Source organism: Ailuropoda melanoleuca, chromosome 10 (genome assembly GCF_002007445.2).
Source record: "Ailuropoda melanoleuca isolate Jingjing chromosome 10, ASM200744v2, whole genome shotgun sequence".
Classification (NCBI taxonomy): domain Eukaryota; kingdom Metazoa; phylum Chordata; class Mammalia; order Carnivora; family Ursidae; genus Ailuropoda; species Ailuropoda melanoleuca.
In genome coordinates, this window is record NC_048227.1 from 13,565,798 (window position 1) to 13,580,714 (window position 14,917).

At 45.2% G+C, this 14,917-nt stretch overlaps 1 protein-coding gene across 3 annotated transcripts in view; it reads left to right on the forward strand.

The window, feature by feature from the left end:
• The window catches only part of GALNT17 (polypeptide N-acetylgalactosaminyltransferase 17), a 456,620-nt gene that overhangs the window by 328,552 nt on the left and 113,151 nt on the right, over positions 1 to 14,917 (forward strand). For all 3 annotated transcript variants that reach the window (XM_034670023.1, XM_034670022.1, XM_034670024.1), the window contains one exon: positions 5,263 to 5,380. In XM_034670023.1, the coding sequence (XP_034525914.1) occupies positions 5,263 to 5,380 (118 nt within the window). The remainder of the gene's footprint in view (positions 1 to 5,262; positions 5,381 to 14,917) is intronic.

The following is a 14,917-nucleotide window of genomic DNA, read 5'->3' on the forward strand; positions in this document are numbered from 1 at the left end:
GCCTGTACAGGTTGGTGTGGGAACACTACTTTCGGTTACTATTCGTGTTTTGTACCAGAAAACATTAATTTTTTTCAGAAAGAAATGTCTTTGGAAGGGTGGGTAGGATTTGCAGAGATGGAGGCGGTCTCTGGGGAGATGTTTCGGAGGAAGGGGGGCAGGCGGAAATTGGGACAGGCTTTCTGAATGGTGAATAGCTCAGAGTAGCCAAGCCATGGAATCCGTGGGGTCAACGGCTGGAAAGGTACTGATGAGAAAGGGAAGCTGAGGGAGAGCCTGTCCTTAACTGAGGAGAGAATAGGGAGCCACTGAAGGGTTGGGGGGGCACGGAATTATCGAGACCCCCAATGGGCCGTCTGGCACTTAGGAGAAGAGGAAATGTGGACACGGAGAAGGTTTTGCGTGTGGTGGAAATTCTCCCTCCGTCTCCCTCCCAGCCAGAACTGTTGTGTGTGTTGCATATATTCTGCACAACAGCAACAATAAAAGTGATTATTTTTAATTTCTGTGCTTCTCCTCTGTAATAGAGCTATTAGACTTGGGCAGATCCCTTAATATGATTATCTTTTTTGAATAATTCTGAATTGAAATGTTTGCACTAATGGTAACCGCAGTTGAGTTTGAGGAACGAGGCTGTAGGCTCCCATTCCAGGCTCTTGTCAGCCCCAGGGTGCCGTCAGCTGGGGCTGGGGCTGGGGCTGGTGAGGCTGGGCAGGGGGTGGGGAGACCAGCGGGGAAGTGGGGGCAAAGCTTGGCTAAGGACGGGTCTGGCCAACCCTGCACCCCGGGGCGGCAGCTCCCTGGTAGGGCCGGGAGACGGTGTGGTGGTGGAGACCCGTTCCTCCCTGTGCAGAGAGCCAGCTGCTCTATTATCTGTCCAGTCGATGGTTCCAGAATGCAGAGCAGTTGTGCCACTGACCTCCCCAGAACTGCTGGCTGGCCCAGCGGGGGTGCAGACACATGCTTTAATTCTTCAGTCCCCACGTTCCCTGGTTCGTTGCGAGCCACCTGCCGGGAGCCTGGCACGGTGGACCCCTGCTCNGTTGCGAGCCACCTGCCGGGAGCCTGGCACCGTGGACCCCTGCTCTTGTGGCCCAGGTGTCTTGGCTCAGCTGGGAGGCCACCTCCTGGGGGCTGATCTCCAGGCCGATGCCAGCCTCTCTTTTCCACTGTCCCTGTCACGTGCCACCTCACTAGAGAGCCAGGACATGGGACAGTGCGTTCCCTCTTCTTGACACTGTGGCAGGTTTTTCCCCGTGGCCTTTAGGGGACCTTTTCACAGGCCACCACCAACAATAATGGTCACGTGTTTGTCCCATGTCTCCATTTCATTGGGACCAGCCCCCCGCCCTTCACCTTCAGCTTCTGAGAGCCTGCGCAGGAGACCCACCGGGGCCTGCTTTGCCCCTCCTCGGGGCCCCGGTGCCAGTCTAGCCAGCTGCTGCGGCTTGGTTTCAATGAGGAGGCCCTTGGGGACCTCTCCATTCCGTGGTGAGGAATCCTAGGGCTCCTGGTAGGGAACCGAGTTGAATATGCTGAACAGAGCTGTGACCAGCGGAGAGGGGACCCAGGGCAAGTCCTACTGTGAATTCTTCTCTCCTCGCCACTGCAGGCGGGAAATATCATCCAGATAAAGCCAGTTATACTAAAATATCACGCTGCTTGACAGGGAAGATGTTTCCCAAAGGGCAATCCGAGAGGGATCTGGAAGGAACAAGGAGCCTGTCTACCCTCCTTGACAGTGAAAGTTGGTGCTTCAAAGCCCACCCTCCCTCCTCTCCTGCCCTCTTCACCCCTCCACCACTTCCTCCTCCTCCCTCCCCTCCTTGCATCTCTCCTCCTCCCCCTCCTCCTCTGTTCCAGGCCCCAGCTACAGTGCGCTTCCTTGCTGTCCTTGGGTTCCGAGCCAGTTCAGCCAGTGTGTCCCTGAGACATCACAGAGCCCTTCCCCACCAGGCGGCCACCCAGCTGTGTCATAGTCACTCGCTTGTTCACCAGCAGGCAGCCTCTGCCTGCCCTGAGCCAACAAGGCACTGGCTCCTGGGCATAAACAAGAAGCTAGGGGGTAACTTCTCTGCCCTCTGGCACTGAGCGATCGAGGAGCCGATGGCTCCACGGGATGGGTCTGCTGCTACAGAGCCAAGCTCCTGAGTCCCGTCTCTGGAAACCTGGTTTCATGATTCTGGGCCGTGCTCAGGAGTCTGCCTTTTCTGAAACCCATCCTGGTGATGCTGGTGCAGAGGGGCCCCGAGCCAATCTCAAAGAGACCTCCTTTGATCCAAAGCCACCCCTGCGATGGTGTGTGTTGAGGGCCGGTGCCTTCTGATTTCACCAGCCTCNCAAAGGGCAATCCGAGAGGGATCTGGAAGGAACAAGGAGCCTGTCTACCCTCCTTGACAGTGAAAGTTGGCGCTTCAAAGCCCACCCTCCCTCCTCTCCTGTCCTCTTCACCCCTCCACCACTTCCTCCTCCTCCCTCCCCTCCTTGCATCTCTCCTCCTCCCCCTCCTCCTCTGTTCCAGGCCCCAGCTACAGTGCGCTTCCTTGCTGTCCTTGGGTTCCGAGCCAGTTCAGCCAGTGTGTCCCTGAGACATCACAGAGCCCTTCCCCACCAGGCGGCCACCCAGCTGTGTCATAGTCACTCGCTTGTTCACCAGCAGGCAGCCTCTGCCTGCCCTGAGCCAACAAGGCACTGGCTCTTGGGCATAAACAAGAAGCTAGGGGGTAACTTCTCTGCCCTCTGGCACTGAGCGATCGAGGAGCCGATGGCTCCACGGGATGGGTCTGCTGCTACAGAGCCAAGCTCCTGAGTCCCGTCTCTGGAAACCTGGTTTCATGATTCTGGGCCGTGCTCAGGAGTCTGCCTTTTCTGAAACCCATCCTGGTGATGCTGGTGCAGAGGGGCCCCGAGTCAATCTCAAAGAGACCTCCTTTGATCCGAAGCCACCCCTGCGATGGTGTGTGTTGAGGGCCGGTGCCTTCTGATTTCACCAGCCTTGCTTGCCCTTGAGGGGCTAGAAAGTACAGCGTCTTCGGGCAGCATCTTAATTACTGTGTATGTTAATGGTGGAAATTTCTGGATGCATAGGCTTTGGGGAGAAGGTTCCAGCTTACTAGGGTTTCCTGATGTGCTCAGGATTTGCCCTCAAGAAAACTGAGGTGTTCCTGGCACTGCCTCCTGGTCCCCCCTCCTCTACACCGCACCTCCCGTTGCTGGCATTTCTCTATCACTTGGGTGGACCCCGGCACTTAGCTCGCCCAGAATGGCTCCTCCCTGCAGTTCACTCTCTGGCTGTGTGATGACACATCCCCACATCCCCCCCATCGCCCTGGTCATAAGTAGGAGGAGATGGCATGTGTTCTCATCACTGCTTGGTTGCGAAGAACAGAAACCTATTCCACACGGTGTGAATCAAGGAGATAGAACATAAAGGCTCCGGGGGGCTCTTGCATGACCCCAGGGGCAGAGGGCAGAGCCGGGCCTGTCAGCTGATAGGAGGCCAGAGTCACCAGGCTGTCCCTCAGCAAGGCCTCACACCGCCACCATGTATCTGCTTCTTTCCTCGGCACAGTCGTGCACCTGCACACGGGGGCCAGTGCAGGTGCCCCAACATGGCGCCCTGAGTCCCACAGATGGAGACCATGTGGTTCTCACTTCCAGCACCCTCCTGACTCCGAGTTTCAGGAAAAACATGATTTGATGGACTCAGTTTGGGTTTGGTGCTCATTCCCGGTTCAGTTAACCGAGGCCGGGGTGGGGGGCTGATGGACTCACATAGCGCTTTTCCATGCTAGGGGTCAGCTGCCTGTCTCTGAGGAGCGCAGGGCTGGGAGGAGAGGATCAACAAGTGAAGTGCCTCCTCTCTCTGGTGTGGCCCTCGTGGCACCTGTAGACCGCCACCTCCCATGTACAGGGGTGTGATTGGTATGGGATTTCTGGAGAAAACGTGGGTGGGCCTCACAATGAGAGGGCAGAGGAACAGTCTTCTTTGAGCCCCTCCTCTGTGCACCTTGCCTCTCTGCGCGGTGATGCTCCGTAGGGACTTATCTGGGATCCAGAGCATTCCATCAACATCACACAAGGGCGTGTCTCAGTGGCAACACCAGCGTTCCAAAGACTCCGATCAACGCTGAGCACCTATTGTCCTAGTGTGCCCCTCCACTGTCCTACGGCATGGGTACCAAGAGGTGCTGGAGTCAGAAAGCTGGACATTAAGGTGAAAGTCAAGCTCAAAGTTAGGAGCAAACAAGGATCTGACATGGTGGTTTACCAGTCAGCTCAGGAATATTCCACCTAATGAACAGCTTAGCTTCCTGGTGGCCCCAGGGGAGTTTCACTGGCCTTCCTGTCTCTCCTGCTGGGCCCCCTCTGCCCCCGGCAGGCAGAGGCAGGCGGTCTCTCCCCGGGCACCAGTGGTCTCCTGGATGAGTCTTCTGCCTTCTTGGTCCTAACCTCTGAGCTTCTCTGCGACTGCCAGACGTGCCATGAGAACTGTCACCACGTTTGCAGACCCTTTGGGTCACGTGAGACCATCCTGTGTTAGCTACGTAGAAGCCAGGTTGCCGCTACTCTAATTTGTCTGAAGCTAAAACAGAGCTTCTTGGAGAGAAGGAATGTGGAAAATGAGAATTTCAGGGAAGTTTCTCGGTTTACCAGAGTGAGACCCAGCACCTGTTGTGACAGTGATGGCCTGCAGAGGGGCTTCTGGTGTTGTCACCTTAGTGGCTTTAGCTCCTTCTTTTTTTCTTTTTTTATTGAGATGTAATTGACATCCAACAGTGGGTGTAACCTGTTGACTTGATACATTTGTATATGGCAGTACAATCACCACCACAGCGTTAGCTAACACCTCCTTCACATCACATAATTATTTCACCTTGTAGTGAAAACATTTTAAGATCTAGTCTCTTAGCAACTTTGAAAACTGGGATACAGTATTCTTGACAATAATCACAATGCTATACGTGGTCTCCAGAACATATTCATCTTCGAACTGCAAGTTTAGACCCTTTGACCAGCATCTCCCCAATTCCCCCAGCCCCTAACCCCCGGTAACCACTATCCTACTCTGTTCCCATGAGTTCAGCTTTTTTAGATGCCGCATATAAGTGAGAACATACGGTATTTGTCTTTCTCTGCCTTATCTCACTTAACCCAAAACCTTCAAGGTCCACGGGTATTGCAAATGGCAGGATTCCCTTCTTCCTCAAGGCTGAATCATATATATGTCAGCTGACTCTAACTCCTTTCTCTCTCCTGCAGGACGCCAGCCATGATCGGCTGCTCCTTCGTGGTCAACAGGAAGTTCTTTGGTGAAATCGGTCTTCTTGACCCCGGGATGGATGTGTATGGGGGAGAAAATATTGAACTCGGAATCAAGGTTTGTTCATGGCATCCGCGCTTTCTGGTTTTTTCATGTTTATCATCCTTAATGTGTATTTAAAGCTTCTTTTGCTGGTGAGTGGCAGAAGCAGTCACCCCTCCCCACTCTTGAGAATGTGCCAGTGGCTTTTTGCCCTCTTTAGGCGGGGGGACCCTGAGCTTTCCCTTCTCCAAAGGTTGAACAATGTTTCATGCTTTGCTGACCCACTGTGGACATGAGCCAGAGGATTTGGTTCCCACTGGCATCCAGTTTTTCTTCTTTCCTTAACTTGTTCTTAAGATTAGGTCATCTCCTTAGTGAGTATTTCCATTGTATGCATTTTGACCTTTCGTGTACATCAGAGAATCGTTAAGAGGCCAGAAGAGAGAAGGACCATGTCCTGTGGGACCTTTCCTTTCCTTAGAAATGCTAAGGAGGAGGATGGGGAAGGGGAAGGACAAAGATGCAGAATGGTCCTCTTGCTGGGCCCCCAGCCCAAATCATCATCACCATTAGGTAGCTTTTATATGGTTGACCCTTAACATGGGTTTGAACTGCACGGGTTCACTCATATGCAGACTTTTTCGATAAATACAGTACAATATTGTAAATGTATTTTCTCTGCCTTATGATCTTCAATTTTTCTCTAGCTTACTTTATTGTAAGAATACAGAACATAGCACACATAACATATAAAATATGTGTTCATTGTCTGTTTATGGTATCGGTAAGGCTTCTGGTCACCAGTGGGCTAGGAGTAGTTAAGCTTCTGGAAAGTCAAGAGTTACACATGGATTTTTGACTGCACGCAGGTGGTCAGCGCCCTAAGCCCCCGTGTTGTTCAAGGGTCAGTTGTCCTGTGTTCTGCTTAAGATTTTGTTTGAAAAAATGAATTCCAGTGTAGAAAAAATGCAAGTTGGCCACAGTGATGCATTCCAACCACTTTGTTGTAGAGTTAAGATAAATGAACCCCAGCCAGGAGTTGGAGTTGGGGGGCGGGGTTCCTTGAGGACACAGTAACCACTTAACTGGTATGTCTTCTTCGTCCACACCACAAAGAGCGGGTGCTGGGGAGACCCCCAGCTGGGGCCTCTGTGTCCACTGCCCTTTGTCCTGAACCTTTGCATACCTGAGCCCCTGGGAAGCAGGCTTGTTGGAAACCACTCAGGACACAATTGTAAGGTTTAATATTCATTGAATTTCTTTTGCCTCCCTCTGCCATGTTCTCATTTTTGTTCTACCAGACAGACACCCAGTACAGATTGCCCACCCTAGTCAAAGCCTGCTCTTTGCATCCCATCTCACTCATGTACCCCTCACTTCTCCATACTTTCCATCAGCCCCTCACCTATCCTTGATCCCCCTTTGTGGAATGAAAGGCATCGTGCCGTCATGACGTAATGGCCATCTGGGCTGCATGAGTGAAAGGGGATGGTGAGGCCGTTCCCTACCTCCTCTAATCACTCCCTTTCGAGGACTGCAGGCTCTTCCTCTGCTGTCCGGCTGGGTTCTCTCCTCGATGGAATTTGCATAGGATTTCTTTGTAAAGCCCCGCAATTAAAAAGCCTGTGAATATGTTATTACAGTGAATATACTTATCATTCATCTGTTTGGAATTTAACAGAAGAAGATCTGGACCCAGCATGTTGAACTTGGCCTGTACCTTAGACCTCCACCTTGCGCCCATCTCTCATTTCTCCTTGTGCTGTTCTGCTGCCCCCCCTTTTTTTTAAAGTTCTTGCTGACCTCTAGCATGCCATAGAACTTACTTATTTATTATGACTATTATTTTTCTCGACCTTGCCCTCACTAGATTGCAAGCTTTATGGGGCCCGGATCTTTGATGTGCTCCCCTTTGTGTCCCAAGCGTGTAGAACTGTGCTTGGCACGTGGCTCCAAAGGTGTCTATTAGATTCATGCCTGAATGAATAAATGTTAGGAAATCTGTGATAACTTGTTGCAGGTACCCTGCATTGAGAGAGTTAAGCTTTTTGTTTTTGATTTTTTTAAGAGCAGAGAGCTTTGGAGGTCTCTATATGCTGTTAGAAGGAAGCCCGTGAAGAGTAAGACATCACCCACAGAGGGGAGAACCAGATGATGGGTGGAGCGCTGCCCCATTGGAGCCAGGGGCACAGGTGGAGGGGTTACGGGGACAGGAGGGACTCCCAGATTTGATTGCCATTGCCCACTATGTTCTGGGGAAAACACAGGCTGCGACAGCAGAATTCAGTGCTAAGGCTATCTAAGATGTTGGTCTACCCACGCTTGCAAAAACATTTGCTTTGCAGTGACTTGGACCTTGCAAAGGTCTGTGTGTGGGGTTCCGCCAGGCTTGGTGGTGGTGGGGGCAGTGAGAATCCTGTGTGGCTGGCCCCTTCCATGAAGCCTCTCCCCCAGCCCACACAGCCTGGGCCCCCTTGAGCATCAGCACCCACATCGTCGTGAACTTCATGGGGAGGTGTTTGGACCAGGGGACGGGAAGGTTTCTGATGACAGGGCTCCCTTTATGTGAAGTAATTGATGTTTTACAAACTATATTCTTTCTTTTCCGTGTTGTGCTGTTTTATGTCGCTCGGAACACACATTAAATGAATAATAAATACATTGTTAAGAAAGCCATCCCTATTGTTTGAAAAAAAACCCCAGAACTTTGTTTAATACACACAGACACACACACATACATATATATAATTTTCATATAGCATACACAAATACAATTACACAAATTAACCTATAAGAAATGATGCAAAATTGGGGCACCTGGGTGGCTCAGTCAGTTAAACGTCTGCCTTCAACTCAGGGCATGATGCCGGGGTCCTGGGATTAAGCCCTGTGTTGGGTTCCCTGCTCATTGAGGAGCCCGCTCCTCCCTCTGCCTGTGCCCCCCCCAACCCCGCTCATGCTCTCTCTCTCTCTTGCTCTGCTCTCTCTCTCAAATAAGTAAATAAAATCTTAAAAAAAAAAAAGAAATGACACAAAATCTTATGCTTAAGTAGAAATTTTAATATGAGAACACTATCTTTCTTTATGATTTTTTTTCACCAAGAAATAGGTCCATTTGCAGTCTTTCTAACTGTTCTTTGACATTTTTTGTTATTTTTAATTCCATCCTCAGCAAGTAGAGATGTATCACAAGAATAAAAATGCAAAGTCTTGCTGTGGTTCAGGGAAACACACCAGCAGGGTTGACTCTAGGGCTGTTGCTTGGGTGAAAAGCAGCCTGCCTGTGACCAAAACAATCGATACAGGGAAGGGGGGAGAAAAAAGAAAAAAGCTTTTCAGGATGGAGAAAATAAATGAGATTAGAAATGAAAGGTTTCATCTTGTTCTGAGTAACATTAATCAGGAACTATTAACAAGGCATATTATTGTAACATGTCTAAATGGGAAGTGAGAAAAAAAAACTCTCCAAGGAGAGCATACCAGATAGATTACTTTGAAGTGGTGTAAAATCAGATGCCTTCAGCTTTCTCCAATCTATCAGACTTCTCTGGGAAGAAAAGGCACTATCGTATTCTGAAGGCAGAGTACTCCCCGCCTTGTAGAAAAGGGGGACACCCAAGTCTATGGAATCCTGTTGGGAAGCCATTCTTAAAGAAGGACAAGAGAAAGCCGTTATCAGATCCTCAGACTCTCAGAAAACATCTTTGCTTGATTGGGAACCTCAAGGACTGTGTGTGTACATTTTGGTAAATACTGGTGAGACCAGTGATTCATGGTGCAGGTCAGTAAACCAGAGGGTATGGGGAGGCACAGGTGTGATAACCTTCTTACCTGGCCCACTCGAGCCCCAGGGCCTTCCCTTTGGTGATTTCACCAGAGGCCCCACAACAGTGACCGCTAAGATTCAGACTCACGTCATGGTGAGTGATGGACAATGGGTGTGGATATTTGAATTTGCTCAGAGTGACAATAATGTGCTTAGACAGCAGAGTTTGATCTGGCTGCCACAGCTGTTGCTTGCATAGTGTATGGTGTCCCCAGGCCACACCATTCTCCTAAGGCATTTGGATGCTATTCTCATGACCCAAGTGGGCCCAAGGGTGGCATGCCTGCCATCTTTCCCAACCCAGGCTACTTGAGTTCAAGACACTGAAGACCTGCAGGGTTACCCACAGGCGCTGGCCCTCCTGGTTCCCGAGCCAGTTGGGGTAACAACAACAGCAGATGTGAAGGGTTGCCTCCTTCAAAGGGGTCATTTAACAATTATAGGCTGTCTGGGGTGGCCAAAGCGCCAGGCTCCCAAATGAACATGGAATATCCCACGCACACTGGTCTCTTGTTCATAGATTTTCTCCCCCACCTTGTCTCTTGTTTCTGTGAAGCTGGTGGTCTAATTCAGTCCAAGCCTGAAGGCCTGAAAATCGGGGGCAGTGAGGGGGGTGCTAATATACATACAGTCCCAGTTTGAGTCTGAAAGTCTGAGGACCAGGAGTGCTAATGTCTGAGGGCAGGAGAAGATGGATGTCCTAGCTCAAGCAGGAACGTGAGACAGCTCTGAATGGTACCCTGATCCCCAGCCCAGCCACTCCTCCATCCATTTGGGACTCATCATCCAGCACCCCTCTTCACCATCAAAATTCCCCTGCCCTGTCTGAGACCCTTGACATCCAGAGCCCTGATGTCCAGAAGCCTCTTGTGACTTTCGTCTTCCATTTGGAACTCTTGGGCTCAAGTCTGCTACATCTAGTGAATGTTGTGATTCGGATAATGGTCCTGATGGGGGGACCAGACCATCAGCTCTGTTGCGTTTTCCTACTCCTTAGATTGTATGAGTCTTTGGTTCTCCATTCCCTGTTGGCATTGGTCACGTCTGGCTATGTGAATGTCTTCCTTGTGCAGAATTAGAGTATATCTGTGATAAAATTCAAGGGGAAGCTCCTGGTCATCTGAGGATAGGGTTGGCTTTATGGTGTAATGCACTGGCCCTTAATTAAGATGCATATATTATCGGTGGCCAACAGTTCAGTGGAACACTTTTGAATAGCAGGATGTCGCTGGGGGCAGCACAGTGATTGACATGGTTTCTACTTCCATGAAATTTATGGTCAGGCAGAAAAACTGTTCGTTTAATAATTACCAGTGTGATCAGTATGAAAAGACAGGCTGGGAGGATGCTATGGGAGAATCTAGCAAGGGGCTATAACTTAGTCTAGGGAGTTGGGAAGAGCCTCCCTAAGGGAATGATGTTTAAGACTTTTTAAAAATAAGGTGAATTTAAATAGGCAAAGAAGGTGTGGGTGTGGAGTGTGGGAGTAAGAATATTCTAGGCAGTTTCAGTTAGGCAAGATGAGTAGGTTCTAGACATCCCCTGTACAGCATAATGCCTGTATTGTATACTTCAGCATTTGCTAAGAGGGTAGATCTTGTGTTGTGTTTTTTTAATTAATTAGCTTATTTTATTGAGATATAATTGACATATGTCACTGTGTAAACCTAGTACAGCGTGATGGTTTGAATTATATATTTTGTGACATGATTACCGCGGTAAGTTTAGTTAGCTTCTCATATAGGCACAATAAAAAGAGAAGGAGAAAAAAAATTCCTTGTGATGAGGATTCTTGGGATTTACTCCCTTAACAACTTTCACATAAATCCTAGAACAGTGTTAACTGTAGTCATCATGCTGTACGTGACATCCTTAGTACATATTTATCTTGTCATTGGAAGTTTGTCCCTTGTGACTACCTTTCCCCTTTCCTGCTAACCACAGATCTGATCTTTTTTTCCTAGGAGTTTGTTTTTAGATTTTGCATATAAGTGAGATCATGTAGCATTTGTCTTTCTCTGTCTGACTTATGTCATGTAGCATAATGCTCTCATGTTGTCACAAATGGCAGGATTTCCTCATTTTTTATGGCTGAATAACATTCCATTAGATATATATAAATATATATCTAATATATATAAATATATATCTAATATATATAAAATATATATAGATATATATCTAATACATATCTGATGTATATATCTAAATATATGTCTATATATATTTATATATCTAAGATATATATAGATATATATTTATATATCTATATATATTTATATATATCTTATCGATTTCTTTATTCATTCATTTGTTGATGAATACTTAGGTTATTTCTATGTCTTGGCTACTGTAAATAATGCTGCTATGAGCATGGAAGTACAAAAATCTCTTGAGGTTAGCATTTTCATTCCATTTGGATGCATTCCCCAAAGTGGAATTGCTGGATCATATGGTAGTTCTATTCTTAATTTTTTGGAGGATCCTCCGTACTTTTCCATATTGGGTGCCCCAATTTACATTCCTACCAACAGCGCAGAAGGGATCCTTTTTCGTGCTACTTGATGATGACCATTCTAACAGGCATGAGGAGATAGCTCACTGTGGTTTGATTTGCATTTCCCTAATTGATCATCACTTCCTGTACCTGTTGGCCTTTCATATGTCTTCTTTGGGAAAATGTCTATTCAGGTCTTTTGCCCATTTATGGACTTTTTTTCTTTTGAGTGGTAGGAGTTGTTTTTAAATTTTGGATGTTAACTCCTTATCAGATACATGGTTTGCAAATATTTTTCCCGTTCCATAAGTTGTCTTTTCACTTTGTTGATTGTTTATTTTGCTGTGCAGAAGCTTTTTGGTTTGGTATAGTCCCACCTGTTTATTTTCTATAGTGTGGCTGGTGCTTTAGGTGTCATACCCAAGAAATCGTTGTCAAGACCCATGCCAAGGAACTTCTTTTCTGTTTTCTTCTAGAAGTTTCATGGTTCCAGGTCTTACATTTAAGTCTTTAATCCATTTTGAGTGAATTTTTGTTAGTGGTGTAAGATAGGGGTCTAGTTTCTTTCTATTATATGTGAATATCTAATTTTCCCAGCATCATTTTTTTAAGAGACTCTCTTTTCTCTTTTGAGTACTGTTGGATCCCTTGTCAAATATTAGTTGATCATATATGTTGGGGTTTGTTTCTGGGCTCTCAATCTATTCTGCAGATCTATCTGTCTGTTTTTATGCCTGTATCACACATTTTGATTGCTATAGTTTTATAGTATAGCTTGAAATCAGGAAACGTGATGCTTCTCTCTTTGTATTTTCTTCTCAGGATGGCTTTGGCTATTTGGGGTCTTTTGTAGTTTCATATAAATTTTAGGATTGTTTTTTATACTTCTGCAAAATATGCCATTGGGATCTTGATAGATGTTACATTCAATCTGTAGATGGCTTTTGGTAGTATGAACATCTTAACAATATTAGTTCTTTCAATCCATGAACGTGGGATATATTTTCATCTGTTTGTCATCAATGTCTTATACTTTTCAGAGTAGAAATCTTTCACTGCCTTGGTTAAGTTTATTCCTGAGTATTTTTTTTTTTGATGCTTTTGTAAATGGGATCGTTTTCTTTATTTCTTTTTTCAGTTAATTCATTGTTAGTGTATAGAAATGCTACTGATTTTTCTATGTTAATTTTGTATCCTGGAACTTTACTGAATTCATTGATCAGATCTAACAGTTTTTTGATGGAGTCTTTACATTTTCTATATATAAAATCATGTCATCTGCACATAGAGAAAAATTTTCTACTTCCTTTTCGGTTTTGATGCCCTTTATTTCTTTTTCCTGACTGATTGGTCTGGCAAGGACTTTCAGTAGTTGAATAGGAGCAGTGAAAGTAAATACACTTGCCTTATTTCTGATCTTAGAAAAAAAGATTTCAGCCTTTCACTGTTGCATAGGATATTAGCTCTGGGTTTATCATATACGGGCTTTATTATGTTGAGGTGCATTTCTTCTATACCTAATTTGTTTAGATTTTTTTATCATAAGCAGATGCTGAATTTTGTCAAATGTTTTTTCTGCATCTGTTGAGATGATCATATGATTTAACTGTTCTTATCACAAAATAATAATAATAATAATAGTAATAATAATAATAAATGAAGAGTGTGAGAGGAAACTTTTGGAGGTGATAGATGTGTTATATCATAGACTGTGGTGATGGTTCCACAGGTGTATACATATCTGAAATTCATCAAGGTGTATATATTAAATAAGGACAGCTCTTTTATGTTAGTCATACCTCAATAAAGTGGCTTAACAGAGAAAAATAGTACTTCAGGCAGAGAGAATAGTATGTGCAAAGGCNTATTCTAGGCAGTTTCAGTTAGGCAAGATGAGTAGGTTCTAGACATCCCCTGTACAGCATAATGCCTGTATTGTATACTTCAGCATTTGCTAAGAGGGTAGATGCTGTGTTGTGTTTTTTTAATTAATTAGCTTATTTTATTGAGATATAATTGACATATGTCACTGTGTAAACCTAAGTTGTACAGCGTGATGGTTTGAATTATATATTTTGTGACATGATTACCGCGGTAAGTTTAGTTAGCTTCTCATATAGGCACAATAAAAAGAGAAGGAGAAAAAAAATTCCTTGTGATGAGGATTCTTGGGATTTACTCCCTTAACAACTTTCACATAAATCCTAGAACAGTGTTAACTGTAGTCATCATGCTGTACGTGACATCCTTAGTACATATTTATCTTGTCATTGGAAGTTTGTCCCTTGTGACTACCTTTCCCCTTTCCTGCTAACCACAGATCTGATCTTTTTTTCCTAGGAGTTTGTTTTTAGATTTTGCATATAAGTGAGATCATGTAGCATTTGTCTTTCTCTGTCTGACTTATGTCATGTAGCATAATGCTCTCATGTTGTCACAAATGGCAGGATTTCCTCATTTTTTATGGCTGAATAACATTCCATTAGATATATATAAATATATATCTAATATATATAAATATATATCTAATATATATATCTAAATATATAAGATATATAAATATATATAGATATATATCTAATACATATCTGATGTATATATCTAAATATATGTCTATATATATTTATATATCTAAGATATATATAGATATATATTTATATATCTATATATATTTATATATATCTTATCGATTTCTTTATTCATTCATTTGTTGATGAATACTTAGGTTATTTCTATGTCTTGGCTACTGTAAATAATGCTGCTATGAGCATGGAAGTACAAAAATCTCTTGAGGTTAGCATTTTCATTCCATTTGGATGCATTCCCCAAAGTGGAATTGCTGGATCATATGGTAGTTCTATTCTTAATTTTTTGGAGGATCCTCCGTACTTTTCCATATTGGGTGCCCCAATTTACATTCCTACCAACAGCGCAGAAGGGATCCTTTTTCGTGCTACTTGATGATGACCATTCTAACAGGCATGAGGAGATAGCTCACTGTGGTTTGATTTGCATTTCCCTAATTGATCATCACTTCCTGTACCTGTTGGCCTTTCATATGTCTTCTTTGGGAAAATGTCTATTCAGGTCTTTTGCCCATTTATGGACTTTTTTTCTTTTGAGTGGTAGGAGTTGTTTTTAAATTTTGGATGTTAACTCCTTATCAGATACATGGTTTGCAAATATTTTTCCCGTTCCATAAGTTGTCTTTTCACTTTGTTGATTGTTTATTTTGCTGTGCAGAAGCTTTTTGGTTTGGTATAGTCCCACCTGTTTATTTTCTATAGTG